This window comes from Zophobas morio, unplaced genomic scaffold (assembly GCF_036711695.1).
Source record: "Zophobas morio isolate AGI-343-1 ecotype UQ-CSIRO unplaced genomic scaffold, CSIRO_AGI_Zmor_V1 ptg000017l, whole genome shotgun sequence".
Classification (NCBI taxonomy): Eukaryota; Metazoa; Arthropoda; class Insecta; order Coleoptera; family Tenebrionidae; genus Zophobas; species Zophobas morio.
In genome coordinates this window covers 9,318,274-9,345,042 of record NW_026972122.1, presented here as the reverse complement: position 1 = coordinate 9,345,042, position 26,769 = coordinate 9,318,274, and the positions used below count along the sequence as shown (strand labels likewise).

Here is a 26,769-nt window from a genome sequence, read left to right as displayed (position 1 = left end):
CTGGTTGATCTCAAGAACTCAATTCAAAGAGAAATGGACAATATCACCCCAGATACCACTGAACAAGCAATATAAAGTGTTTAACACGTGCATGTACCAAATAGTTGCTGGATGGTAAATTGAACATTAAATTTAGTTTTTAGTTAATTTCTTGTTTTACTGTAGACTTTCGGATTAAATAGAATTTTTCCTCAAAAATGCTTATTTAAGGCTCCAACTTTTTTCTACGACCATTTAACTAATAAAAGGATGTATCAGAATCCGAAAGTAAAAAAAAATAAGTTACCATTAAAAAAAAATTGATGGAGTCACTATGCAAAAGCGACTGGTTACAAAAAATTAATTGCGTCAAGGAGTGTGTTTTGAAAAAATAAAATTGATCTGCCCGAGGATTTTTTGTGCAGAACTTTATCAACACTCTGTATATAATTTGGGTTAACGAGCTTTGTGTGTACAATATTTAAGATTAGATTTTGGAAGTGACAGTAAATGTTACGTAATAATAACTTTAATCAAAATAAAAATTACTCCACTAAAACTTTACCACACACACCTAGTCGTTGAAATTTAAATATCGCGAATACGCGATTCAAATAACTAGCAAATTATTTAAGAAAATTTACAAACACTAAATCGTGGTCAAAGTCCAGTCAATTTATAACACGTAAACAAGTTAGTAAACATTACACTAATCTTTGCTGCTGAGAGTTTGCTATCTTACCATGGCCATGACTACACTGTTTTGGAGTATTTACGCGTGATCGTTGGTGCAAGTACAACAGTTTCTCTATTAAACTAAAAATGTTTTGCTCCGCGGAAAGCGTAATTACTCTAATAGCAATTATCGCTGTTCCTTTATATTTCTATTACGTCAAAATATACAGAATAAGAAAATTTCTAAAAAATTTTCCTTCTCCGCCGACAACTCGGCCAATATTGGGTGTTGCTCTCGATTTTCGAACACCAGGCGGTATACAAAGGTAAGTTTGGAAAATATGATGTATTAATTTATTTTCTTTTAGAATTTTTGCAAAAATTGCACGAGTATACCAAGACATGTGGTTCCATGATTAATTTACAAATTGGTCCTATCGGACAGGTTTTAGTTAGCTCCGATTATAATTTTCTTGAATTTTTGCTAAGCAGTAACAAGCTGTTAAGAAAAACTCGCAATTTAAAATTTTTGGAACCTTGGATTGGAAATGGATTAGTGCTAGCGGAAGGTAAATTTTATGTCAAATAATATCAATTGTAATTTATAAATCCCTTATTTCAACTTTTTGTTCTCTACAAGGTTCTAGATGGAAAACACACCGAAAACTTATAACTCCCGCATTTCATTTCAAAATACTGGAACAGTTTATTTCTGTATTTGAATCCGAAGGTGATGTTATGGTAGAAAAGCTGTCCACAGAAAGTGGAAATAAGTCAGTGGATATTTACCCCTACATAACCAAATGTACGCTTGAAGCAATCTGTGGTAAAATATTGACCTCCAAGACACTTAATTGTAAATTATTTTTAAAAATTTAGAAACTGCAATGGGTACCAAAGTAGATGTTCAAAACAACGAAACATCGTCATACTTCGAGGGTGTCAAAGAAATGTGTAGAATATTTGCAGTACGAACAACTTCCGTTTTTCTAGGTAATGACTTTTTCTTCAAATTTACTAAAGACTATAAAATACAGCAAGAAGCAGTGAAAATATTACACGGTTATACTAACAATGTGATTAAAATAAAGCGCGCTGAACACGAAAAAGGAAAACATGAATCTGGCGAAGTTGATGAATTAGGTAGGAGGAAGAAGAAAGCTTTTCTAGATTTAATTTTAGAAGCTAAATTAGACAATCAGTCTCTTACCGATGAAGAAATAAGAGAGGAAGTGGATACATTCATGTTTGCGGTAATATAGTTATAATAAAAAAATCTTAAGGCTTTTTTGAATTTTTAGGGTCATGATACCACTGCTACAGCGTTATCATTCATTCTTTTCTGTATAGCAAATTCCAAGGAAGTTCAAGTAAAAAGAGTGTGATTTTTTTTGTAGTCACTGTATAAAGAAATGTTTTAAAATCGTAGGATAAGATATTAGCAGAACAAGAACAATTATTTGGCCAAGATAAAAATCCGACAGTAACTTATGCAAATTTGCAGGACATGAAGTATTTAGAAAATGTTGTTAAAGAAGGTTTACGATTGTATTCTCCGGTACCCCTCTACGGAAGATTAATTGATCAAGAAGTAGAATACAGTAAGTTCATATTTAGTCTAATTAGTGAATGGTGTTTTTGACAACGTTTTAGATGGAATGGTGTTTCCTAAAAATTTGGGCGTACTGATTTTTTCACATGGTTTGCACATGAATCCAAAGTATTATCCTAATCCGGAAAAATTTGATCCCAGCAGATTTGAAAATTATGATAATAAACTCCCGTTTGCGTTTATACCATTCAGCGCAGGCCCTAGAAACTGCATTGGTAAGTTCGTTATTATATAGGTACTATTAAACAATAAATTCTCGCCCAAACTTCTTTTATCTGGCTGGAAATGAATAACTCGAGTAAAATTCATTTAGATAATTTCATGACAATAGTCAGAGAGGATCTTTCGTATTCTAAATTTGATATTAAAGGCCTTTACAAAAATAGTCTTTCGCCAGATTATGATTATTCCAGCGTAAGTAAAAACCAGTGCCGAAACCAAAGAATATTTAGGTATAGGCGAAACTTGCGTTAGGCGCCCCTCCTCTACACATAAAAATGCAATTTTACCGAACAGTTTTATTTATATTTTTTAATAACTACGCAAAACAGATACTATGATAAAATATAAAAAAGAAAAAAAATCGAGATTATATATATAGGTATATAATATGTATAAATTCTATATAAGTTCAAAATACAATTAACATTAAAAAACCTGTCGCACCGGTTACACGTTTCTAAGTTTCCGTTCAAAATAGAAAAAGAATAATATAACATAACTCTTGGTATAGTTTTGGAAATTTCATTCCACCCTATAAAATTTTATTGACGATAACGAGACGGACAGTAGTACAATGGTAAGGAATATTTATGGCTCACACCAGTTCACTCGAATTTGTCTGAGAACATTTGCCAGGTAGTTGTACTCATAAAATAATGGTCATTTCTGTTCATGAGTAACGAATAACGATGGTCCCTGCCCGGACTTGGATTATTCTGGTTTCTAACATCTGGGGATTATCGGCTCGCGACAACTTAAGTTGTAAATATCTCTTGCTATTGTACTACTGTCCATCTCGTTATTTCCAATAAAAGTTTATAGGGTACAATGAAATTTTCAAAATTATACAACATAATTTTTGGACGAATTTGGCGCCCCTTGTCGTTGGCGCCCCTAGGCAAGGGTCTACTCGGCCTATAGCTAGTTTCGGCACTGGTAAAAACATCCTTATTATTAAATCTGTTAGCGAAAAAGACATTTTTAATTCTATAAAAAAGCTGAAACCCTCGTTAGTAAGTGGTCTAGACCAAATTCCAGCATTGATTATGAAGGACTGTGCAAATGTTTGTACACGGTTGTGTTAAAGGAAGGTTACAGTTTTTATCTGAGACTTTAGATAATAATAGTCAGGCGGATGTTATGTACGAAGATTTCTCTAAACCTTTTGATAAAATTGACTATCGTCTATTGTTAAAGAAATTAGAGCTTTTTCGTTTCTCGGATTCCTTAATGTTATTAATGAAATCATATTTAAATAAGCGAGCTCTCTTTGCTACTGTTAATAGTTCCAAATCAAAGTCCTTTATTCAGCAGTCTGGAGTACCCCAAGGCTTTGCTGAGGTGATTGATGTTTATTCTCTTTAATTTGCCGATCACCTTAAGATCTATTGTGTTATTGAATGCTATGATGACTGTCTACTAGAGATGTACCGACTACAGTCGGCCGACTGTTTATAAATGCAACAGACAGTGGTTTTTTTTTTCTATTTCTCTGACTACTTGTTTTATTTTAATAAAAAGATTAACTGAAGTTTCTTTTTTTTCCAAAAAATGTGTTAAATTTTTTTGGATAATTTTAACATTTAATTTTTTGTAGTAACTCAGTACAAAAATAAAGAATAACACAATTTAGGGCAGTTTATACAATACTTAACCAATTTTAACCACTTTTTTGGAAAATTTTTGGAAATTTTGAATTCGCTTTGCGTGTTTATTGGACCATATATCGTGACGGCGATTTCAGAATCGTAACTAGCGGAAGATTATCTACACTTTGACACCAATTTTCGGTCGATTAAACTAATTTTAACCGGTTTTGACAAAGCCGACTAGTCGGCCGACTGCAGTCGGCACATCTCTACTGTCTACGTTTGCAACAAAGCATTGATAAAGACGAGTAGTGGAGCAGGAAAACACCCTGATATGGATTTGGGGAAGAGTTAACACCCATAAAATTGAGAATCCAGAATCCAGAATCCAAACCTTTCAATGGTGTGTAGATAACAATGATAAATGTTATCTTATATGACACTCAGTCGAGTAATTATAATTAGGGACATAGAATTTAATTATAATGTTGATAACAGAATCCGTAAAAGACCTGACATTGTACGTGATCTTGAAGTTATATTTGATCTTAAATTTTCATTCGGCTTGCACATTGAATCTACTGCCACATCAGCTTGTCGTCTGGGTTTTGTTATTCGTAATGGACGTGAATTCAATGATGTTGAACGTCTCAAATTGTTGCACATAACTTTTGTTAGATTAAGTCGAAAATACGCTTCTGTTGTGTGGTCATCACCGTATAATATTTGTATAGCCGCTCTTGAAAAAGTCCAACGTCGATTTCTAAAATCATTAGTATTCTTCAGTGATAACCTTTATCTTCTTCCCACAAAATCTGTTGCTAAATACATTCAAAATATACCTGTTAATGTGCCTTCGTAAACGTCACTCAGTATTGTTTTTATACAAAATCTTGCATGGTCTTCAGGAGTGCCCTGATCTTTTGCGCAACTTCGGTCTGAAGGCAAGTAGAATAAGCGCTCGTACTAAAAACGTATTTAATTTTATCGTTCTTCCTATTGGTTCACCATTATCACAGATGTTGCGTAACCACATTGAGATTGAGGCTGATATTAATATAATAATATATTTAATTACACACCTCGAGTTGTTAACCAAAATTTTACTTCTTTGTAACTTGGTATTTTTTGTTTACTTCTTTTGTTTATTTCTTTCTGTTCTTCTTTTCTTATTTTCCTTGTCCTCAATTTACGTTTCACCTGTTGGGCATTGAACTATTAATAATAATAATAAACTGCGAATGGGGACTTAATAACAGGCCATGCTGTTATTGCAGATATGTTTGAAGCTACCTTTTGTAATAAATACACAAAGAAAATATTTACTAATTTCCCAACTCTTACTAGGCAGTCTTATAGGGATCAATTAAATAATATTCAATTTTCTAAAGCAGAACATCAAAACGCTCAAATCCTCAGAACGCCACAATCTTCAAATCCTCAGAACACCATAATGCTCAAATCCTCAGAACACCATAATCTTCAAATCATCAAAACACCTTAATCCTCAAATCATCAGAAGACCAGAATCCTTGAAATCTCTTCAAACCTCAAAAATCCTCAAATATTCAGAACCCCATAGTCCTCAAATTCTGAGAACTCCATAATCCTCAAATCCTCAGAACAGCGAAATCCTCAAATTCTCAGAACTCCATAATCCTCAGATCCTCAGAACATCAAAATCCTCAAATCATCAGAACACCAGAATCATCAAATACACAGAAAATCAGAATTTTCAAATCCTCAGAATACTATAATCCTCAAATCCTCAGAACACCAGAATCATCAAATGCTCAAAACACCATAACCCTCAAATACCCAGAACACCAGAATCCTAAAATCCCCAGAACACCTTAATCCTCAAATCATCAGAACACCATAATTCTCAAATCGTCAAAACACCAGAATCCTGAAATTCTAAGAACAACGTAATCTTCAAAATTTTCAGAACACCAAAATCCTCAAATTCTCAGAACTGAATAATTCTCAAATCCTTAGAACACCATAATCCCCAAATTCTCAAAATACCATAATGGTCAGATCCTCGGAACTCCATAATACGCAAATCCTCAAAACACCATAATCCTATAATTGTCAGGATTTCATAATCCTCAAATTCTCAGAACGCCAATATTCTCGAATCGTCAGAATAGCGAAATCCTCAATTCCTCAGAACTCCATAATCCTCAAATCCTCAGAACTCCATAATCCTCAAATCCTCAGAACTCCATAATACTCAAATCCTCAGGACACCAAAATCCTGAAATCCCCAGAACACCAGAATCCTCAAATACCAAGAACACCATAATCCTTAAATCCTCAGAACACCATAATTCTCAAATCGTCAAAACACCAGAATCCTGAAAACCTCACAACAACGTAATCTTCAAATCTTCAAAACTCCATAGTTTTCAATTCTTCAGAACTTCAGAATTCTTGAAATCTCTTCAAACCTCAAAAATCCCCAAATACTCAGAACACCATGATCCTCAGATCCTCAGAACTCCACAATCCTCAAATCCTCAGAACACTACAATCCTCGAATACTCAGAACACCAGAATCGTCAAATGCTCAAAACACCATAACCCTTAAATACCCGGAATACCAGAATTCTCAAATCCCCATAACACCATAATCCTCAAATCCTCAGAACACCATAATTCTCAAATCGTGAAAACACCAGAATCCTGAAATCCTCAGAACAACGTAATCTTCAAATCTTCAAAACACCATAATTTTCAATTCTTCAGAACATCAGAATCCTTGAAATCTCTTCTAACCTCAAAAATCCTCAAATACTCAGAACACCATGATCCTCAGATCCTCAGCACACTATAACCCTATAATTGTCAGGACTTCATAATCCTCAAATCCTCAGAACGCCAATATCCTCAAATCGTCAGAATAACGAAATCCTCAATTCCTCAGAACTCCATAACCCCCAAATCCTCAGAACTCCATAATCCTCAAATCCTCAAGACACCAAAATCCTCAAATCTTCAAAACAGCGATATTCTCAAATCCTCAGAACACCATAATCCTCAGATCCTCGGAAGTCCATAATACTCATATCCTCAGCACACCATAATCCTATAATTGTCAGGACTTCATAATCCTCAAATCCTCAGAACATCATAATTCTCAGATCCTCGGAACTCCATAATACTCAAATCCTGAGCACACCGTAATCCTATAATTGTCAGGACTTCATAATCCTCAAATCCTCAGAACGCCAATATCCTCAAATCGTCAGAATATAGAAATCCTCAATTCCTTAGAACTCCATAATTCCCAAATCCTCAGAATTCCATAATCCTCAAATCCTCAGAACACCATAATACTCAAATCCTCAGGACACCAAAATCCTCAAATCTTCAAAACAGCGAAATACTCAAATCCTCAGAACTTCATAATCACCAAATCCTCAGAACTCCATAATCCTCAAATCCTCAGAACACCTTAATCCTCAAATCTTCAGAACACCAAAATCCTCAAATCGTCAGAACAGCGTGTTAGGGAAATAATTGCAACAATGAAAAGGACCACTTCTCCTTGACCTGATGGTATTTCCACTACTGTTCTGAAAGAACATTGTGATTTCTTAGCCAGACCTCTAAGCATAATAATGACTGATTGCTTTACCTCTGGAGTATTGGAAATATGATTGGAAATTGGGAATTGTTAAGCCTATTTACGTCAAACTATCGTCCCATCAGTTTGACGTCATTAGTAGTAAAAATAATGGAAGCAATTATATGCGATAACCTTCGTCAGTTTCTTTAAACGCATAATATATTTCCAATTTAGCAACATGGCTTCGTGAGGGGTAAATCTGTGTCCACCAATTTGTTATGTTGTATTAATGATTCGTTGATGTCATCTATTTTGATTTTGCGAAGGCCTTCGATTGGGGGCCTAAAAACGCTTGACACTCAAGTTATCGCGTTACGGTATCAGATCGACTGCTTTAGTGTATTGATTCATTATATTAAGTGGGGTTCCTCGGGTTCGTTCTGGGTCCTGTTTTATTTGACATATTCTGCAGATTTAAAAAATCGTCCCCGATCTCGTTTTACGCCGATGATATTAAAAGTTATGGTAATAACCATGGAGTGATATTAAGAAAGTAATTTTGAAAAAATGGTTAATGCGTTTAAACTTGAATAAATGTTTTTTTTTTACATGTATCACCCCAATATTTGATTATTCCATTAAAAGGGTGGGGTACCTTTAGTTACAGTAAATCCTGTCTCAAATTTAGGTATAATTGACCTCTCTTGGTATTTATCGATTCATTTATTACTTTTTAATCCTCTTTTCCCCTCCAGTGGTCAAATTAAAAAACAGAGCAACTATTTCAGAGCACGCAAACTGTTTTTAAGTAAATTTCAATTTTTGACGTCGCGTCGTCTCAAATCTAACAATATCAAAGAACAAAATCCATGAGTTTTACTGTTTGGTTGTGGGTATGGATAAAACGTTGCATTGCATTCGTGTCTTAGTAGCCAGAAAACACTTATGAAAAATTAAACACTCAAACTGGGCTTCGGTGTTTAAATAATGTCGTCTGTGTTTTATTAGCCTTCTAAGACACTCATTACTCATTATACAATAATAAATAACTTAACAGCCCAAATTGCAAAAAGATTCAATAAACAATACTCGCGATATTCAAACGCTTCCTTACTTTTTAGCGATCCTGTATATTACCCGTTCAAAAATTAAAAGATCACTCAACCGACAGCATTGTCTCGATCCACCAGGAAATGTATACCTCAGTTCTAAGTTATATTAATAATAAATAATAATAATATATAATGGAATTCTAATCTTAGAGTAGCTTAAATTTTTTATGTTTGTAGGTCAAAAATATGCCATGTTGGAAATAAAAAGTATGGCTTCTAAGATTGTGAGGAATTTTGAACTCTCGCCAGCTGAGCCACGACATGATATGGATTTGTCACCAGTTACTGTACTTAAGTCTCTAAATGGTGTTCGAGTCGGCTTAAAATTGAGATAGAAGTCGACCTAGGACATATTTTCTGTTGGACAATAAAGTTAATTGCTTATTTATTTATTTATTTATTTATTTATTTATTTATTTATTTATTATTTAACTGACATTGATAATACAATATTATGTTGACCACTTAATGCGCTTCCACCAAATACGCATAAATATAAAATGATTTTGCAATCATCGTGATGTGATATATAAATGAAGTTGGCCGTAGTCTGTGACATACAGTTATGTGTATTGAACATGTATATTAATTATATAATTATAAATTAGAATAAATATGTTATATTTCGAGAGTTTAGTGTTGCTAATAAAAGATAAAGTCACCTTAATAATTAATTGTAACAACGACAGTTGTTTCTTCACACACTGAAAAGAACGAATAAAGATAGGGCAGAAACTTTTTACTTATTAATTAATTACTCACAATATTTAACACCGCTTTACTTAGCAAACAACCTAGAACATCCTTGGATTTTCTATAGGTAATCAGTTTATTAGCAGACGATGCAAATTTATTAATTTAAAGAAGATAACTTTATTTACAAAATTAACATATAACGTAAAGCCAACCGTTCCTCTTACACATACTTATTCAGTTATAAAGTGAGACTGTTAGTTTAAAATGCAGTGGTTTAAAAGAATATACTTGCTGTACTTCTTTGGCTTTCTTCTAAATTTCCGACCTATAGATCCAATTCTGTACAAATATTTTCTTGTACACAACAATCTTACAAATTATGAAGTAGGTTACAAAATCCTGCCAATTGTAACTTACAGTAGCACAGTGAATTTTGTATTGATGTTTTTTTTGTCTGGCCTTTGTTGCTTTAAGGTGCTTTTAGCAATTTCATCTGTATCTGCCATTTTGTCTACGTGTATTAGGGCCTGGAGTTACTCATACGAGGAAGTTGTACTGTCAGAAGTCAGTGAGTGTTTTTTTCTTAATTACCCCATTAAAAAATTTTTTTTAGGTATTTCGAGGAACGTCATCAGCAACAGAAATTGCCTACTACATTTACGTTTATAGTTATTACGATGTCGAACATTACCAGCGCGAAACAGCATTTGTAAGAATTTTTGCTTTATTAGGAAAGGCGCTGTCAGCAATGTTGGCACAACATTCTCTCAGTCAAAAGTGGTTACGATACGAACAACTAGAATATGTGCATCTAGCAGGTACATAGAAGACAATTTCCGTCTGTGGGATTCACTAATTTTGAACTTTCTAGCGGTGGCTTTAGCCACTATTTCCAGCTTTTTATTGCCAGCTGCCAAAGAAAACGTGTATGAACTCTCTCCGTCGTTAAGTGCTAATAAAAACTGCTCATACAAAATAAAAGAAACAATTTCTAACTTTATGGCAAACTTCTTCCTGTCTTTTAATCAAAACTACATAGCACGATGGTCTTTCTGGTTCGTATGGTCAATCTGGAGCTACAATCTAATATCGACTTTCATTCAACCATCGTGGGAAAAATTACATCGTAGCGCATACAATGGACACGTCGAAGCTTGTGTGGCCATTTTGTCGTTCTTCGCAGTGTTGCTAGTCGCATTTAGGAATATCAACTGGAAGAAGAGGACCGTCATCATAATGCCACTACTTACGGGGTTTCAGTACATTATCTTACTGAGTGGAATGGCGTTCAGTAATGGATTTATTTTATTCAACTACATAAGTTATATTATGTTTGCAGTGATTCATTTCTTTGTTGTTACGGCAATTAGCGCGGAAATTGCCAAAACTCAACTAAAATATTGTTTTGGGTTAGTTTTCGGTTTTCTTTATATGACTGCAGGTATTTTAAATACGGTCATGGTATGTGTGGTCAATGACAGTATTGCTCCTTATAAATTTAAAACGGAAGGGCAGTTTTTTGTTTATTTTATAGTTTTTGTTGTGATATTTGTTGTATTTTTTGCGGCATCCGAAATTAAAAAGCGAATTGTTACAGTTGTAAGTAGACATCAATAATAATAAAAATGATAAATGAAGGAGACTCACTCTCAGTGTTGTATATGCTGAGTGGACGCTTAAAATAAATGGTCTAAAGTAATTTAGATAGAACTTTCTTTTATCCAAACCCAGTTTTTGAGACAAATGATAAAATTTTATTTAATTTGTGTCAGAAAAAAGTGATGTATATGAGGATCGAACCTTCGCCAATCAGCGGCTGCCTAATGTTCCTCTTATATGTAGTTACCATTCATCATAATAAATCTGGCTTTTAAAATCAGTGCGTTTCCAGATCGCACTTGATAAACGTGAACAAGTTGACGTGATTTATACTGATTTTGATTTTTCTCACGCTTTCGACCTCATGTCTCCTGACATTCTACTTCAGACACTTAACAATTTTCGTATTTCTTCTTCGCTTCTTAAATTGATTTAATCACACTTGACCAACAACAAGAATTATGTATTTTATGATGGATTTACCTTCTAGCATTTTTTCAACCTCAAGTATCCTTCAACGGGCAAATTGTGGCCCTCTCCTTTTCATTTTATTTGTTAATGATTTGCTTGAATCCTTGGAATGTTGATTTTATCATTATTTGGAGTTGATAAAGCAGGTGATTTTTTGAGGTAGGGTGTTGGATGGCTTGAAAGGAACAGATAATCACTGCAAAGGAGGATGTACCGATTTGGAAACGAAGAACTATATTGCAATGCCTCAATAAGATTCCGTTTATTTGTGGAAATGGTCTAAAACATGTATTATGAACTTTAACTTGGAAAGTTGTAATTATGTTGCAAAAAGTTGTGAAGAAAGTTTTGCATATTTCCACCAATTTTCGATTCATTTCGTGATCGATGAAAACCGGTACTAAATGTTAATGGTTGGCGAAGGCATGGCAGACTTCTATATGTAATACTAATAAAGAGTCGAGAGTTGATCTGCTAGGTCCGAAACCACTCTAGGCGCTGTGTAGATAGGATTTGTCTTCTAGATACCATAAGAGTCGAACGTTTACAGAGCGTACATGTTAGGGAGATAGGGCGATAACTCGAACCATTAGCTGGGGTGGGATTTTGTTTCAACAACAATAAAATATCGGTACCGATAAAATGTGGTCGTCTTTTTCTTTCGCATCTGAAATTTATATTTTCGTCCTTGTCATTTATCGCTTCGTATCGTATCGGTACAAGCAAAATCCCACCCCTGGTGTTTTGCTTGGTTTGAGTATGGATAATATGATACATCTGCGCCATATGTGGGGAAACTTATGTTCATTCATGACATGACTGAAGATTGTGACCAGGGTCCTCTGAGCTTTTGTCGATGAATGTTTAAAAAAGATGGACGGAATATTATTTGGACCTGCAGCTGAGATTCGCAACTTAGCCAGTGCTGTTTGTGAGGGCTGAAAGGATAGGATTTTGGTTGTCGGAGTTGAAAAAATATAGGGTGGGACTTTTCTGTTTGTCGTTTATGCTCGAGAAACACTTCATTGTATTGTATATCGCTGAATACTTTATGAAATTGTTCTGCTAGAATATTTGCGATTTCCTCCTCCTCGATTACAAGCAAATTCGGTGATACTTTTGTTTACCTTGGATCTTATGGATCTTGCTCCAAACTTGGGAGAGAGGAGTCTGTATTCAAAGAGTTGAAACGTATTATTCGCAAGAGTCTGCTTATTCGTTTTGATGGTATATTGTGCTTAGGCTCGTGTGAATTTTTCCAGATTTTCTTGAGTTCGGTGTTTTTTGTATTTGTTGAATGTTGTTTTGCTGGTCTGTATGGCTTTAGCGCATTCATCGTTCCCCCATGGTACGGGATTATGTTTACAAATTGTATCCAATATTGTTTTCTGCTGATGTAATCATCAAGTTTGTGAACTCCTAAATTTGGGCTACGAGGTCATGTTGCTCCATGACATCTTCACAATGTATATGTTTTTATGTTCAGTTTTTAAAAGTCCAAGTCAATCTATTACAAGCAGATAGGCAACCAACTTAACATTGATCTCATGTATGTCCTATGTTCAGAGAAAAAAAAACCTCACGGTATATGTTTTCTTGATATTGTGCCCAATTAGTTTTATTCATAAACTCATTGTGTAGAACCCGAAAGCAAAAGATTAGATCACCCCTATGTGTCCTGTCTTCAAAGGTTGTTCATTTTGATATTGTGAGGAACACGGTGGGCGTGTTCTACCGTAGGGGATGCGAGTAGCATATCGCTGCACAGACTCCAACATGTTACAGGACCACCATATTCCAGAACTGGGCGCACGTAAAGGGGTAAGGCTTAGTAAAGGTAGCAGGAGAAGGATGCGTGAAAATCTTCGAGAGAAGGCATAAAGTGGATTTTGCTTTTTTGCATATAGAGACAATATGGGAGGACCATGATAAGTCGGATGTTATCTTGATGCCAAGGTCTACGTAGGAAGAAACTGGTTTTGATCGTATGCACACATTGGATTGTTTGATCCCAAGTGAAGTGCCACACATTTGTCAGCGTTAATAGGCATTTGCCATACTGCACTTCAATAAGACAGACGATTGATGTTGGTTTGAAGGGTCTGATGGGTATGAGTCGGATTGCCATAGAATTTCAAATCGTTAGCATATAATGAGGATTTAGTCGTGAGAAGTGATGAGAGATCAGAGAAAAATATCAGGAATAGGATGGGACCCAGTACTGATCTCTGTGGAACCCCACTTACAGCTGATTTAGTAGAAGACAACGTATTTCCTACTTTCACTTGGAAAAATCTGTTCTTTAGATAGCTAGAGAGCCAGAGGTGAAGATCGCCATTGATCCCAAAGTGCTTAAGTTTGATAAGAAGTCTTTCATGTGGGACCTTGTCGAAAGCTTTGGCGAAGTCTACATATATGACGTCTACAGGATTGTGATTTTCAAGTTTTAAAGTCGTCATTAATATATACATGGTAGTAGATTGGTGGTAATCGATCTTCCAAGGGTAAAACCATGTTGGTTAGGGGGAATAATATTATTTCGAAGTAAGAAAGGTGTGAATTGCTTAGCTATAATGTGCTCCATAATATTCGATACCACGCTTAATAGACTGATTGGACGGTAGTTAATGGGGTCCAAATTATTTCCCTTCTTAAAGATGGGGACCACTAGTGCTTTCAACCAGATTTCAGGGCAAGCATGAGTCTGAAATGAGTTTTGCATCAACATGGTTAGGGGAAAAGCGAGTGAATGATCGCAACGTTTCAATAGAAAAGAAGATAGACTATTGATTCCGGAGGCCGATGATGAATTTAGAGTGAGGAGATGATGTTTGACAGTGTTTCCGAGATTTCAGTCAAGTCGTCACACAAGTTACCATTACTTGACTTTAGAACTGGAACAGGAACGTGCGTTATAGAAAAGTTTCTTACATATCTGTAAAACTGCTTTTTGTTGGCGTTCAGGGCAATATTTTGTTCATAAGTTGCCTTATCTTGTCTTATTAACCTTGACATGCTATTTGAATAAGTTCGAAAACAGATGTAATCGGTTTGAAGTCGGGTTCTTTTAAATTTTTTCCACAAGCTATTTTTTTGCCTCAGCATTAGTAACGTGGAGTTTTGATCCAGGGTTTCTTCGGATTCCAGCGATGATATGTCAAATATGAATTTTTGGAAATATAATTCTGAATGATACTGGAAAAAATGGTCCACTGAGAATCAATCGAACGGTTAGTTAAGGCTTATTCCCAGTCAACAGACGCCAGTTCTTGATCTAGGTTGGAATAATTGATAACAATGATAACTCTTTTAAGCTTGAGAATTGTGTTGTTACTTTTATGGATAGTTCGTATGGAAGTTCCAATCAAAGCATGATCGGAATTGCCAATTGGAGGTAGGATTTCGTGTTCAGTTAACAGCTGGGAAGAGTTAGTAAGAAGTAGGTCCAAAGTGGAAGGAGTCTGATTAAGCCTGAACCTAGTGTGCTCCGTTATCAATTGCTCTAAATTGGAATTGTTTAAACACTGAATAAAGTTTCTGGATTTTGAATCGATATCTGAATAATTAAAGTCGCCACATATGATTAGGTTGGAATTATTATGACTCATTTGAAAAAGTTTGTCAAATAATAAATTGTCGTTCTCTTCCGGGATGTAGTGAGGTCTATATAAACAGACCAGAGAAAACTGGATGTGACTGGACGAAAAATTGAGGTGTAACAAGTCAATGTCACCAATGTGGCAAGGTTGCGATATTATTGAGAACTTTATAAATTTGGAGTTTTTGATATAAATACAGACACCACCTCCGATTATATTCACCCGATCGCATCTGTAGATGGAATAGCCAGGTAGTGATACGACTGAGTCCGGAATGTCATCTTTGTCTGACATGTTCTGGCACTTTACTGCGATGTGTCCTGTTTTTTCTACAGATAAAACAAATCATTTCGTCATAAGTAAGGAAGATTCGGTACATCGTTTCTTCGTGAGTTATTAAGAGACTTCTTTGGAGACTGTGTTATCGTCTGGTTGTGGGTTCACAAAGACTTGTCTTCTAAAACTCTCGATGTGACTATATTCATCACCGTAAATACCTACCTTAAGTGTAGTTATGGGTGAGAGTAATTTGAGACCTGTTTGCTTGCTTAAGCGTGTTTTCCAAAGCATAACGAGGGATGGAGCTACAGACGTTTGATATTATTATTCTTTTAGCTGGTGATATTAGTTAACGTAATTTCGTTACTTTTTCTGCAATTATGATTTCCCGATAGTTATTTGCAAGGTCTTCTGCGAGTTGTTTGGTTGCTATAAGTAGGAACATAGTCGATTGTTAGAAATTTTGGATGCTGAAAGAATATTTCGGGGTCCTCTCATGCTTCCTACGCTTATTACATAGTCAACTATCGTTATCGAATATCCATGTACGAAAACAATAAGAATGCTCCAAATAAAGAACTAATTGTATTCTCACCAAGTGTCTTCAATGGTGGTGTTGATCTGCACGTTCTGCTTTCTATATCACTAGAAATGGTCGTTCATTTCTTTATAACAACTGTGAAATTCACGATTGAGTTCGAGACACGTGTTTACTTCTCGATATACAATACACAATACGGGCAAATTTTAGATGAGAAGTAGTCTTTTTGTCGATCAACCTGATCCCATAGGTACTCGAATAAACTCACGAATACTGACAATTTAAAACTGACACAGACGAAACCCCGGAATAAAATGACCAAAAATTAACAACGTTTGTGTCTGTTTAAATGACGAATTGACGAAGTATCTTCCCAGTTATTTAATTGTTTTTTATGATCTTTTAGTTACTTCCTAAGCATAAGCTAAGGAAGTATTATAATTTGCTTGGCTACTATTATGTATTTTCGACGTTTCATGTCCCCCTAGAGAACGAAAAAATAGGTTTCCCGCAGTGGGGTAACAATCAAAGTGCGGGCCTGTGTTCTACAACACTGTGGGGCCCCTAATGAACAGCGAAATAAAAATATTTAAAAATACGAGTATAATGAGTAAAGTATGAGTAGATTGCAATTAGGGATTACGTTTTATTAAAATCATTCTACCTGAAACACTGAATTAAAAAAAATAAAATACAATAATTACCTGAATATATATATAATTAAAATATATACAATTATACATTAGAAACTAGCCGACCCGGCAAACGTTGTTTTGGCATTTCTAGTGAATATTTTGGTAGTTAAATAAAAAATTAAATTAAAATAAATATAATTAAATTAAATTATAAAAATGTATCGTACGACAATGATTATATTCAATAGCCATCTTGCAACCCTATTGCGCATCTGTGGATGAAAGGAAAGATACTCATATCGTTATTAAAAAATGGGGGTTGGTGGTAGAAGGGTCAAAATTTAGAGTTATATGTATTTTTAATGCCAAATCTTAAAAAAATTAAAATAAAAAATGTTGTCTAAAAAATAAAAAAAAATTTGGTGGGCCATCTTTATCACTTAGGGGTATAAAAAATAGTTTACTAGACCTACCGAATATACACAAAAAATTTCATAAAAATCGGTCAAAGCGTTTCGGAGGAGTTTGGTTACAAACACTGTGACACCAGAATCTTATATTAGATTATTTTAGAACAAATTTCATTACCATAAAAAAGGTTATACTGAGTCGACCTTAAAAGATAGACATGTGCTGTCGCGGACTTTTTTTTAGAACTTTTGGCAGGGAACAATTCCATCATACAGGATTTTTATGTAACTTTAACCGTTTAAGCAGCGTAAGCAACGGAAGCTGTCAAAGGAGGAATAATTTTCCCGTTTTTCCGATATTTTTCATTGCTGCTCCGCTTCTATTAATGTTATATAGCCTATAACCTTCCTCGATAAATGGACTATCCAACACAAAACTATTTTTTTAATTCGAACCAGTAGTTTCTGAGATTAGCGCGTTCAACCAAACAAACTGTTCAACTTTATAATATAAGTAAGTATAGAAGTATAGATAAAAATGCCCATTTTTTTTTAATCTCAAAATTGTTTTCTTCTTGCTTTCCAATGGGCACAAGTTGATACAAAATTTGACACATCTAAGCTTCTACCAATTTGATTTCCAATTGAGAGATTTAGTGAAGATAATCTGCATAGGCCCATTGTGTTTCTTAAAAAATTTTTAGTCATTTTTAATTTCCAAAAAGATCTTTCCGCTGAAGCCACCGAAAGAGGTATTGTAAGAAAAGTGAAACATGCTGTGATAATTTCAGTGAAACTAGTGCAAGTAGGTAATTCTGTAATAATTTCCCAGTCCAGTTTTTTTTCTACTTAAAAAATTAGTTGTAACATACATCAGATATATTTTATTATTCCAAAAGAGCACCACAAGTACAAAATTAAAATAGTTTTGAAAATACGAAAGTGTTCATAAAACACAACTGAAACTGAATTTTTTTTCATGTCTTATTACAGCATGAAGTGTCACTGTAGATCTGAGGACAAAATTTAAGTATTTTGTTGTCTTGCATCATAAATTAGTCATACTTTTGTCTGATAAAGATTGGTAATTTACTACATGGGGTGTTAGATTTGCCACAATGGGATTGCGACACTGCGGCAGGTTTATTAGAAACAGATGATGATGCATTTTCGACCGCCGGTGCCGATCGCTAAATCCGAGTTTATTGAGTCTATAATATTAAGATGCCGCCAAAAGTCCAGCCCTTTGCAGCAAAAAAATCGTAAATAGCAATGATCCTGGGATTACCCCACATTTTCGAATTTTTTATTTCAGGATGTAATTCGGACAATAATATAAAAAATCTAATAAAAAAGAATTGTTCGTGGGACCGGACCGGGCCCCTTGAAGCAGCGGGCCCGTGTTCCGGCGAACACATGGAACACCGGTAGTTACGCCACTGGTTTCCCGTTTCCATTTGTCTGTCGTCTGTCCTGTCTGTGTCGATCGATTTTTATTATACTTACAAATAATCTCCGGAACTACCAAACCGATTGTTGTTACATTTTATGTATATCAGAAATAATCGCGTGGATCGTAAAACGCTAACCAAAATTGATGATTATTCTTATTAAATAATAATTAATCATTTTATTTTTTGTTTTAGTTAAAAAAGTGTATGCGTGTGTTGCAGTTCTAATTTAAAAAAAAATCTGAACAAATGAAGTTTAAAGTTTAAAATAATTACAGAAAATAGGGCCGGAGTATTTTTAAGTATAACCCAAATTTCAAGAAGATCCAACTAACCGTTCCCGAGATATTCAACTGCGTCCATACTTTGCAGCAACCCTATATTTACATTTATCACGCCTACGTTGCGTGACAATCTCATCACAATTTTTATAAAAAAAAATAATTTCGATATCATCTCAGACAACCGTAAATCTATAACTGCAGATGGATATATTTTTAATACGATCATATATTTCTCCTGTACAAAGTTCAACTAATTCGAGTTTTATTTATTAAGAACAATTATGACTTGCATTTAAAAAGATTTCAGTATGGAACTTTGCCCTTAAAATTTAAGACAAAACAATTCAAATGGCCTGATAAATTTTTATTTTTGAGATGCCTATCTAACGAAGTGTGTGGTGCATTTTTCTAAATTTGCATACACATTAAAGTCAGTGGGAGGCACACTGTTATCCTAAAATAAATTGCAATAAAGTATTTAATAATAAAGTGTATCTATACATTTAAAAAAAAATGGTCTGTAGTTATTTAGTCATAACTTCCCTCGTCCATGAAACTCTATCAACAAATTCAATTAATTCTTACGATGCCATTTATACACTGAATATTATGAATTTTGGTAAAATTAAGTAAACCTTTTATGATTTAACATTACATTAGGGAGCATAATTTTTAACGAACATTAACCTATTTTGGAAAAAAAATGCGATAATATATTCAGTTTCTAAAACAGACAATTGATTAAATACTTCGTTGTTTTTTGACCATAAGGTCAGTGTATAATAAATAATAGCTTCCCAATTTTTCAAAAAGTGTATACTAGGACCAACTGTAACGGTAACCTGTACGCACTGTTAAAAATAAGGACACATGATTAAACCACGAATAAAGGAGCAAATCAAAGTAACTAAAATGAATCCAATAATTTTGCATATTATTTGTCTAATAAAGTCCACAACAGACGATAGATACACAGACCTAGACAACAGACGTATTTTTTCATATTCTATTCTAACCACGAAATTAAAAATGTGTAAGTCCTTCTTCAGGGTTAAACTTAACAAATAATGGATGTTCTGAAAGATACTAAAACTAAAATTCTTTATTACCTACTGTCAAATCATTCTCATACAAAAACATATTGTAGCACCTGTGTCATGAAATAATGGATCATTAAGTGGTTTTAAAGAAAATTATAGAATTCAAACAGAATAAAATTTCTGCACCACATCTGGATTCCAAATTTTTGGATAACCAGGGATAAAACCCGGATAAATGCAAGATATGTGGATCCCGATTTTTTTTTTTTTTTGAAATTCGGATTTTTCAGTTAGGTACGAATCTAAAACGGCGAAAACTGCCGATTCGTAGCCACTAAACGTACAACAGCAAATAAAATATGTACATGGATTCGATGTATACCGAAACGTGATAATTAAAATTGTACCGGATTATGGGCGTGTAGGCTAAGGGTACAAAGTACAGGTAAGATGTTTAAACACAGGTTCGTATAATCGTTTATTATCACTTGGGTTTATTCAGTCAAAATTTCAATGTAATCTTTACACCGTGACAGTCACTTTTTCGAGCAGTCGCGCGCTATATATTTTTGCGCGCCGCTAAATTCAATCATTCAGTAAAAACATCACTTTAAAGATGAGTCTTTTAACTGAGTATTTATTATCCTTTTTGGCCATTGTTGTCGTTCCTGTTTACATATATTATGCCAAACATCATAGACAACTGAAGTTTCTTCAACAATTTCCCAGCCCTCCGGTGATTCCCTTAATCGGAAGTGCTCGTGATTTTAAAACTCCGAGCGGTAAATATAAAAGTCGATCTATTGACAATTTATTAAAAATATTTTTTTAGAATTTTTAAAGAAATTGCATGAGTATGCAAGGAAGTATGGTTCACTAATTCACTTACAAATTGGACTGAGACACACCCTCGTCAGCACAGACTACAAATTTATTGAATTTTTATTGAGCCACAACAGTTTGTTGAAGAAGACTACAAATTTTAAATTTTTGAAACCCTGGGTTGGAGAAGGATTAATTACTGCTGACGGTATATTTTATACTAAGTTCTTGAAAATATTTATTTAGATGTTTTTATACACATGTAGGAGGACCCAACTGGAAAATTCACCGAAAATTAATAACTCCTGCTTTCCATTTCAAAATTTTGGAACAATTTGTTGACGTGTTTGAAGCAGACGGGGATATTTTAGTCGAAAAGTTGTCTAAAGAAAGTGGAAAGAAGTCAGTGGACATTTACCCTTACATCACCAGATGTGCCTTTGACGCGATTTGCGGTAAATCTCTTTTGTTAATGTTTTAAATTCTGCTATCTTCGGATTTTCAGAAACTGCCATGGGAACAAAAGTAAATGTACAAACGAATGAAATATCTTCTTATTTTGAGAGTGTAAGACAAATGTGTAGACTATTTGTAACTCGTTCAACATCTGTTTTGGGACGTTATGACCTTTTCTTTCGATTCACGAAAGACCACAAAATCCAGAAAGAGTCGCTTAAGATCTTGCATGGTTACACCAAGGAAGTAATTCAGAACAAAAAGAAAGAACTTACTAACAAACAAAAAGAGAACAATGCGATGAACAACACTGATGAGTTGGGTAGAAAAAGGAAGAAGGCATTTTTAGACTTGATTCTGGAAGCCAAGATTGATAATCAATCTCTCACCGATGAAGAAATAAGAGAAGAGGTTGACACTTTTATGTTTGCGGTAAGTTTTTCAATACCCAAAGTCTTTGGAATTAATTTTGAATCGCAGGGACACGACACAACGGCTACCTCGTCCACTTTTATATTATACTGTATAGCCAACAATAAAGAAGTTCAGGTAAATAAAATCTTTAAATTACAGTTTGAGTTTGAAAAATGACAATTTCAGGAGAAAATTCTTGAAGAACAACGAGAAATTTTTGGCGACGAAAAAAATCCGAAAGTAACTTATGCGAACTTACAAGAAATGAAGTATTTAGAAAATGTTGTTAAGGAAGGTTTACGACTGTACTCTCCTGTGCCGTTTATTGGAAGAGTGATAGATAAAGACGTAGAGTATAGTGAGTACAACAATTTTCTTTAATTGAAAACTAAACTCTTTGCATTTTAGATGGACAAATTATGCCCAAGGGACTTAATGTGGCCATTTTTTTGCACGGAATGCACATGAACCCTGAATACTATCCCAATCCAGAAAAATTTGATCCCAGTAGATTTGAAGTTATAGGTAATAAACTACCTTTTGCTTTCGTACCATTCAGTGCAGGACCAAGAAATTGTATAGGTAAGTTTGATAAGGTGCTTTAACATTTGGTCTAAGCGGGGATTTTAGGACAAAAATACGCTATGATAGAAATTAAAAGCATTGTATCGAAAGTGGTGAGACATTATGAATTAAGTGCAGCTTTTCCTCGGCATGATCTTGACCTGACACCAGAAACTGTGTTGAAATCGTTGAACGGGGTTCGAATTGGACTAAAATTGAGATAAAACCGTAACAGGAGTTGCTAAAACACCAGAATTAAGTAGCATAATACTTACAATATGTAGTCTGTAATATTCATATTTATAATTTGTTATTATAAGACTTTGATAATATAGGGCGCACCAGATAATTTTTGGCATCTGTTCTGGAAATGTTCTATACGATTTACGTGAGTTCATGTCAATTGATGTATGAGAGGTTTAGAGCGATCCTAACCTAAAAGTGGAATCAATGTGATCAGTGTTTACAAGACTTATTATTTCCCATTTACAACAAAATTTGTTAAATTATACCTACTTTGTTGTGTGGGTAAATTTTTCCAACATTTGTTATTAAATATTATATTCAACACTACTGAATTTTTATTTCCTTCTTGCAATTCTTGAAACAACAACAAATCAACAAATACCCAGAAGAAATTTCCTTAAGAATGCAAAACAAGCAGAATTACGCAGCACAATAAATTGGAAAGAAATATCGTGTAATTGTTTCAAAATAACTTTAAAAAGGCTAATGATAACTTTAAAATATTTGTCAACATATAAAAACAAATACAAAATCCTAACTTTTATGGCTTCTTCTTCTGCTACTGCTAGCGAGTCCCCTCTTCTTCGTATATGAACCCACTGTAACAAACGACATTAAAAATAACTTCAACTTTTTTAACACTTATTCTTAAAAACGTTGGAGACCATCATAACAAATTATTATTGACTTCTGATTTAAAAAGAAATGGCATGGGATATATTTAGGCAGATTTTTTTGTATTCCTGCAATACAACTAATGATAGAACATTTACTCTGTAATTTTTAGTAAGGCTAATCATTTTAATTCAAATACATGTAATGGAACGGTATCATAACGTTACACTCTTCTACTAATTTTAAGGTAATTAGATTCGTAGAGCAGGTAACCTCGAATTTAAAATGTTAACCTCAAATACAAATTTTTTACTAAATTTTAAAATGCGATCTACAACTCCTCTGCTGATCGATTTTAAAATCTTCAATAACTAAAGGAAGCTAATAGCGATATTGGCGTTTTGAAGAAATTATGTTGTTTTTGGAATTTTGTTCACTACCAAGAAATGTGAAATATATTTAAAGCAGATAACTGATGACGTCATAATTTTTTAGGAGTACCATAAACGAACAAATTTTGATTAACAGTTTACCATGCTTACGATAATCTTAAAAAGCTTGCAAGTTTTCAAAGTTAAATTGTAAAATGTTGCTATACAATTTTGATTTTTTTCTCAAAAATCTACATGTCTAGGGTGAAAACTCGACATAGATTCATGAATCACACAAGCAGGAGTATAAAATTAAATGTATATATAATACCTACAAAAGCAGCAAATTAGTAGTAAGTAAAATGGTACGTTTCACCCCACATTTTGTTTTTTAATTTATTACAAGGTGCTTTATCTTTTTTTAAAAGAAGAGGCCAATTTAGACGTTGAAGAGGATTTTTTTTATTTTTTGTAAAAATCTCAAAAATCACCTCTTCAAAATGGGGTGAAATATTAAAAAATGTTTTAAAAAAACTTCACGACAAAAATGGACTTTTTTTATTTTATAAAAAAGCTTTCTTAAAAAAATGATGCACTACCTTAAAATAGATGAAAAACAGGCAAAAAATAGCTTAAATAGATAAAAAAAAAAATGTCGGATGAAACGTACCATTTTACTTTCTACTGATTTCAATTTAGAAATTTCATCAATAACGTCCGATACGTACTTTAAGGATTGGAGTCATTCAGATAAGAATTGGATTTGAAATTTGGAATCTCCAAAATTTATCTTTATATATAAAAGGCAATGTCCCGACTGACATATCAACGCCCAGCCCAAACCGCTAATGATAGAAAGTTGAAATTTGAAGAGAATGTTCATTTTATACTGGAGGCATCGTTTAAGAAGGGATTTCTCGAAATTCATCCCCTAAGGGCGTTAAAAAGGGGTGATAAAATTTGTATAGGACCAATATATCTACTCTAAATTTAGATCGTTGCGTGAAACCTGGTATATTTTAATTCTCTTCAATACAAATAAGGAAATACGTATTATTTTAAGCGTTTTCGGAGATCACCCTAAGGGGGTGAAAAGTGGTGTCTAAGTTTGGGCGGCTAAGTTTGTATACGAACAATATTTCTACTATAAATTGAAATTTTTACGTCAAACTTGGTATTAATGTTCTTCAACACAAATAATGAAACCCGTCTTTAAACATTTTCTAAAATTCAACCCCTAAGGGGGTGAAATATGGTGGCTAGGTTTGTGCGGGAATATTTCTATTGTAAATTTAAATTTTTACGTGAAACTTGGTATTAATTGTATCCAACACAAATAATGAAACACGTATTTAAGCATTTTGCGAAATTCAACCCCTAAGAGGGTGAAATATGGTGGCTAGATTTGTGTGGGAATATTTCTATTGTAAATTTAAATTTTTACGTGAAACTTGGCACTAATTGTCTCCAACACAAATAATGAAACACGTATTTAAGCATTTTCCGAGATTCAACCTCTAAGGGGGTGAAAAGTGATGGCTAACTTTATATCGGAAAATGATTTCTATTGTAAATTTTTGACATGGAATTTAGTATTAATGCATAGTGGAACACGTAATTAAGCATTTGCCGAGATTCAACCCCTAAGGGGGTGAATAGTAATGGTTAAGTTTGTATAGGAAAAGTATTTCTACTGTAAATTTAAATTTTTACGGGGAACTTGGTATTAATACTCTTCAACACAAATAATGGAACACGTATTTCAGATTGTTTCGAGATTTCACCCCTAAGAAGATGAAAGGAGGTGACAAAGTTTTTATGAGCAAATATTTTTTATGTCGATTTTTACTGGAAATTGTATTAATGTCCTTCAAACACATGTTTTACTTGAAGGTTGATAATAATGCTCTTCAACACAACGAATCGTTTACGCGAGCGAAGCCGCGGGCGAAAAGCTAGTATTTGATAAAATAATATAAATTAAAGAACAATATTCTAAAATGTTTTAAAGGGCCTTACACGAAAAAAATTTGATCAACAATTTACCAAGGTTACGATAACCTTAAAACGTTTGCAAAATTTCAGAGCATTCAGTTTTGCAGCTTTGATTTTCCTCCAAAAATCTGAATGTCTAGGATAAAAACTTACTAGGAGTTCGTAAACCACATGTGCAGGAGTATCTTATTTTATAAAAATTAAATAATACGTACTATTGTAAATTTTGGAAATGACTTCAACAAATTATTGGTAGGGATGATTAGCTAAATTTTGATTAGCGTTTTACCATCTACACGATATTCGTAATCCAGATATAAAATTTGACAACTGGTTCAGTAGTTTCGGAGATTATCTGCCTAATAAAGATCCGGACGGACGGCAGACAGACAGACAGACAATCAGGCAGACAGACCGAAACGGCAGACCTATTATTTCGTACTGAGTTTACACTTTAAAAAGATGCTCTTGTTTAATATTTACATATGTAGTTTTTTATGCGTCTGCTATATTTTTAGGAATATTTATTGCATTTGTAATTGTAACATCCTGTACATGTGAAAAATGTAAATAATTGTATGAAAAAAAGAAGTAGACTGTTTCGGGAAATTTCCTGGTGCCCCGGAGAACTTTTTATTTATTTATATATTTTATTTTCTTATGATTTAGGCCGGAAACAATTAGTTTCTGGACGAGTTAGGCTATTGGAAACAAGTACTTAAAAATGAAGCCACAAAAACAAAGTTTTAGTTAGATTACACAACAAGGTTTTCGAGTAAATGCAGATCACGTCAGTTAAAATCAGTGAGATTTTGAATATATGTATTATAATCACGCCTATGTCGCATGACGATCTCACGATAATTTTAATAAAAATTTCTTAAGTTTCGGTATCACCTCAGGCTACCATCAATTTTTAATGGAGGTCATGAATTTGTCCTGTTCAAAGTACAATTTTATTTGTTGGGAACAATAAATTATGACTTGCATTTCAGAAGAGGTCATTATCGAACTTTGTCCTCGGAAACAATGAAAGAAAATAATATGGATGGAAACAGTTATTGTGATAAATTTTTATTTTAGAGATCCATATCTAACTGAACATCATAGTACCGGTGTTGTAATTAAAAAGATATAAGTTGTAGTTGAAAAAACAACCACACTGAAGTAGTAATGACCTTTACCACTACTTTTTTGCAGAACATTTTTTGCAATAAATTATTAATGTCTAGTCTAGGCTAGGTGCATCCAAATTAACAACTAGTTGATGTTTATTTACTTTATTTACATGATTTATGCTGTGTTTCATAAAGGCGCGGACAAAATTAGGCAACTCACAATACACATAAGCGATCCTAACTTGTCCATTCATTTAAAAAATATTTATACCCAATTTTAGTTCTTCCGATCCTGTAAAAAAAATGTTCATTCAGGTAAATGCTGCATTGACCCCACGAACCCCCATAAATAAATCGTATTAAAGAATTATGTCTGTATGATAAGATAAGAGTTTCAAAT

The 26,769-nt window shown here is 33.8% G+C and overlaps 4 protein-coding genes across 4 annotated transcripts; 3 read left to right on the top strand and 1 right to left on the bottom strand.

Moving 5' to 3' along the window:
• Positions 1 to 515: 515 nt before the first annotated feature.
• Positions 516 to 9,151, top strand: LOC135130053 (cytochrome P450 4c3-like). The gene is made up of 8 exons (XM_064057367.1): positions 516 to 970; positions 1,023 to 1,223; positions 1,295 to 1,480; positions 1,534 to 1,907; positions 1,956 to 2,024; positions 2,084 to 2,255; positions 2,308 to 2,481; positions 8,941 to 9,151. The coding sequence occupies exons 1-8, from the start codon at positions 802 to 804 to the stop codon at positions 9,096 to 9,098; spliced, it is 1,503 nt and encodes a 500-aa protein (XP_063913437.1). The 5' UTR covers positions 516 to 801; the 3' UTR covers positions 9,099 to 9,151.
• Positions 9,152 to 9,246: 95 nt separating this feature from the next.
• Positions 9,247 to 11,158, top strand: LOC135130054 (folate-like transporter 2). Its single transcript, XM_064057368.1, has 3 exons — positions 9,247 to 10,023; positions 10,073 to 10,277; positions 10,331 to 11,158. Exons 1-3 carry the CDS (start codon positions 9,724 to 9,726, stop codon positions 11,074 to 11,076), a joined length of 1,251 nt encoding a protein of 416 aa, XP_063913438.1. The 5' UTR covers positions 9,247 to 9,723; the 3' UTR covers positions 11,077 to 11,158.
• A 3,182-nt stretch (positions 11,159 to 14,340) lies between these two features.
• Positions 14,341 to 15,422, bottom strand: LOC135129908 (uncharacterized). Its single transcript, XM_064057174.1, has 2 exons — positions 14,787 to 15,422; positions 14,341 to 14,724 (listed from the first exon to the last, which is right to left on the bottom strand). The coding sequence occupies exons 1-2, from the start codon at positions 15,420 to 15,422 to the stop codon at positions 14,341 to 14,343; spliced, it is 1,020 nt and encodes a 339-aa protein (XP_063913244.1).
• A 4,956-nt stretch (positions 15,423 to 20,378) lies between these two features.
• LOC135130126 (cytochrome P450 4d2-like) lies at positions 20,379 to 22,594 on the top strand. The gene is made up of 8 exons (XM_064057459.1): positions 20,379 to 20,550; positions 20,601 to 20,798; positions 20,857 to 21,045; positions 21,096 to 21,478; positions 21,527 to 21,595; positions 21,647 to 21,818; positions 21,869 to 22,042; positions 22,091 to 22,594. The coding sequence occupies exons 1-8, from the start codon at positions 20,385 to 20,387 to the stop codon at positions 22,246 to 22,248; spliced, it is 1,509 nt and encodes a 502-aa protein (XP_063913529.1). The 5' UTR covers positions 20,379 to 20,384; the 3' UTR covers positions 22,249 to 22,594.
• The last annotated feature ends 4,175 nt before the right edge of the window (positions 22,595 to 26,769 follow it).